The following is a 4,012-nucleotide window of genomic DNA, read 5'->3' as shown; positions in this document are numbered from 1 at the left end:
TACGAAAAGACAGCTAAAATGACTGCAAAGGCCCAAAGTTAGAACTGTATGGACAACTGAGGAAGTCTCCCAAGGAATTGCCATACATTCAGCTGGACCAAAAGCATATAAATTATTGCTGAAAAAAGGTTATCCATACCCTGCTGTTTCAACCCTTCGCTCATGGACCAAAAAAGTTAAAATTGTTCCAGGTATAATAAAACCTGTTCTACAAATTTTAAAAAATTCTCACTTAACTGAATCTGAAAAAATATGTGTTTTGTCCTTTGATGAAATGAAGATTAGAAAATCCTATGACAAAGCCAATGACCACCTTTTAAAACCTAGCAACTATGTTCAGGTAGCAATGATGAGGGGACTTCTGACATCCTGGAAGCAGCCAATTTATTTTGATTTCGATACAAAAATGGAAAAATCAATTCTGTTTGCCATAATTAAAGAAGTAGAAGAAGCAGGCTTTCATGTTTGTGCTGTTGTTAGCGATATGGGAGGTGGTAACAGAGGCCTTCATAAAAATCTTGAGGTAAATGAAGAAAAGCCATGGTTCATAGGCCCTACAAATCATAAGATACATGTCTTATGTGATGCACCACACCTTATAAATCTTATAAGAAATAATTTTCTTGACCATGGCTTTATTTTTCATGGAGCGGAAATTAATAAGGACATTATTTTTAAATTATTAAAACTTACATCTGGATCAGATTTAACAATATCATTTAATATAAATGAAGAAATGTTAAATATACGTAAAGAGCGAAGGCAAAAAGTAAAGTTTGCAACAAAATTATTTTCAAATAATACTGCTCAAGCCATTAATAGGTGTGGAACACTGGGGTACTTTCAGGATGAAAGTTGGATAGAAACGACTCAGTTTTTTAAATTGGTAAGCCTCATTTAAAAGTTGACTACTTCTCAGTTCATATATTTTGTTGTTTTTTTTTTTTAGGTAAATGATTGGTTTAATTGCCTTAACGTCAGGGTACCTTATGCAGATTCCCGAGACCGAGTACAAGGCTATGGATTGAATCTAGAGATTCAAAATAAAATTATTGACGAGATGACACAAGCTATGAAAGCTTTAAAAGTTAAAGGAAAACAGTAATTGTTTCCTTTTCAGAAAGGTAAGTTGTTTTGCTTTTAACTTATTTTAATTAAAACTATTTTTTGGAGCTAATAATTAATATAAATGTTATCTCCCTTTTGACTAAATTTAATTCCGTTGTTACTTTTAGGAATAATTCAAACCAACAACGCACTAAAAGGTTTATTTGAGGATATAAAATCCAAAGTCGATATAAAGTATATTCTTACGTACAATCTAAACCAAGATGTACTTGAGAATTTTTTTGGCAACATGCGGAGGGCTGGTGGCTTACATGACCATCCCGATGCGGTGGAATTTCGCTACCGCGTAAAAAATTATATTTTGGGAAGGAATGAAGGGAGTTTATCCGAAGCTGATGAGGTCAGTGATGGTCCAATTGATAATTTAGGTGAAGTTTTGTTATGCAAAGCATACTTCTCAGATTTATCTGACGATGTAGAAAAAGAAGAAGTGGATGCAGACGTCGAAGAATTAAACCAATTACAATATGATGCATTAGAATATCATCATTCTCTTTGCCTTATCCCTATGCGGGGTCGGCTTCCCTAATTGCATTTCTCCACACAATTCTATCTTGGGCCATATCAATGTTAATCCCCTTTACCAACATGTCCTGCCTTATCGTCTCCCCCCAGGTCTTCTTTGGTCTTCCTCTCCTACTCCTTCCAGGAATCTGCACTTCAGCTATTCTTCGTATTGGGTGGTTAACGTCTCGACGTTGAACATGACCAAACCATCTTAACCTATGCTCTCTCATTTTGGCATAAATTGGTGCCACACCTAGACTTCCCCTAATATACTCATTTCTAATTTTATCCTTCTTTGTCACTCCACTCATCCATCTAAGCATTCTCATTTCCGCCACATGCATTCGCTGTTCCTCTTTCTTTTTCACTGCCCAACATTCAGTTCCGTACATCATAGCTGGTCTTATGGCTGTTTTATAGAATTTTCCCTTCAGCTTCATTGGAATTTTTCTGTCACACAACACACCACTCGCTTCTTTCCACTTCATCCATCCAGCCCTAATTCTACTGCATGCATCTCCATCTATTTCTCCATTACTCTGTAATACCGATCCTAGGTACTTAAAACTATTGCTTTTTACAATCATTTCACCATCCAAAGATACCATTTTATTTGTAGTAGCTCCATCTTTAAATGAACATTCCAAATACTCTGTTTTTGTCCTACTAAGTTTTAAACCTTTTTCCTCCAGAGCTTGTCTCCACTGTTCCAGTTTTTGTTCTAAGTCTCTTTCACTATTTCCTACTAACACGACATCATCAGCATACATTAAGCACCATGGAATGTTACCCTGTATTTTCGCTGTTATCTGGTCCAAAACTAATGAGAATAAATACGGACTAAGCACAGAACCTTGATGCAATCCTACTTTCACATGAAATTTATCAGTCTCTCCCACACCTGTCCTAACACTAGTCGTTACTCCCTCATACATATCCCTCACAATCTTTACATATTCACCAGGGACTCCTTTCTTATTGAGTGTCCACCACAGAATCTCTCGAGGAACTCTATCATATGCTTTCTCAAGATCAATGAATACCATATGAGCGTTTGTTTCTTTACTCCTGTATTTTTCCATCAACTGCCTTATAATGAAAATTGCATCTGTTGTTGATCTACCCTGCATAAAGCCAAATTGCTTCTCGGATATTTCGGTCTCTTCACGTATCCGTCTATCAATTACTCTTTCCCATATTTTCATGGTGTGGCTAAGCAGTTTTATAGCCCTGTAGTTTGTACATTGTTGTATATCTCCCTTGTTTTTGTAAACAGGTACCAGTATACTGCTTCTCCATTCGTCTGGCATTTGTCCAACTTCCATAATTCTATTAAATAGACCTGCTAGCCACCTTGTTCCTGTCTCTCCCAATGCTCTCCATACTTCCCCAGGAATATCATCTGGTCCTACCGCTTTTCCTTTCTTTATTTTTTGAAGCGCTTGAGCCACTTCCTCGTTGGTTATTTTGGTGACCATTGCTGCTACTGTCTCCGTTGACTCTACAGGCTGTCTGTCAAATTCTTCATTTAATAAGCTGTCAAAGTACTTTCTCCATCTCTTTTTGACATCCCTTTCGTGAACTAGTATTTTATTATTTTCATCTCGGATACATCTAATCTGATTAAAATCTTTTGCTTTCTTTGCTCTCTGTTTGGCTATTTTATATATCTTCGTTTCGCCTTCCCTGGTATCAAGTTGATCGTATAGGTTTGAATACGCTTCTGCTTTAGCTTTTGCTACTGCTACTTTCGCTTCCTTTTTGGCGACCATATAGTTTTGAAGATCTATGTCCGATCTGGTTTCTTGCCACTTTTTATATAATTTTCTCTTCTCTTTTATGTTTCCTTGTACTTCATTTGACCACCACCAAGTCTCTTTATCTTCAAACTTCTTTCCTGACGTTTTCCCAAGTATTTCAATAGCCGTCTCTCTAATAATATTGGCCATTTTTCTCCAAATTGTGTTAGGGCTTCCTTTCATGTTCCAACATATTTTTTCTACTACTCTTTCCCTGAATAGACCTTCCTTCTCATCTTTTAGCATCCACCACTTGATTTTTTGTGGTCCTCTCCGATATTTTTGTTTAGTTTCGCTTTTTACTTCGATGTCCAGAACAAGCAGCTTATGTTGTTGGCTTACTGTCTCACTAACTATTACCTTGCAGTCCTTGCATTCACGTATGTCTTCTTTCCTTATCATGAAGTAGTCTATTTGGGATTGATGTTGTCCACTTTTGTAGGTAATAAGTTGAGTTTCTCTCTTTTTAAAGAATGTGTTAACAATCGCCATATCCAATGCTGTTGCTAATTCTAGCATGTCATCTCCAGCTTCATTTCTAGTTCCAAAGCCTAATCCCCCATGTATTGTTTCATATC

At 36.6% G+C, this 4,012-nt stretch overlaps 1 protein-coding gene across 1 annotated transcript; it reads right to left on the bottom strand.

The window, feature by feature from the left end:
• Positions 1–1,949: 1,949 nt before the first annotated feature.
• LOC126886968 (uncharacterized) lies at positions 1,950–2,441 on the bottom strand (the record flags this gene model as incomplete). The annotated part of the gene is made up of 1 exon (XM_050654174.1): positions 1,950–2,441. A coding segment is annotated over exon 1 (456 nt), but the record flags the coding sequence as incomplete, so codon positions are not given.
• Positions 2,442–4,012: the final 1,571 nt, after the last annotated feature.

This window comes from Diabrotica virgifera, chromosome 6, assembly GCF_917563875.1.
Source record: "Diabrotica virgifera virgifera chromosome 6, PGI_DIABVI_V3a".
In the NCBI taxonomy this organism is placed as follows: domain Eukaryota; kingdom Metazoa; phylum Arthropoda; class Insecta; order Coleoptera; family Chrysomelidae; genus Diabrotica; species Diabrotica virgifera.
This window is presented reverse-complemented; position numbering and strand designations above follow the sequence as displayed.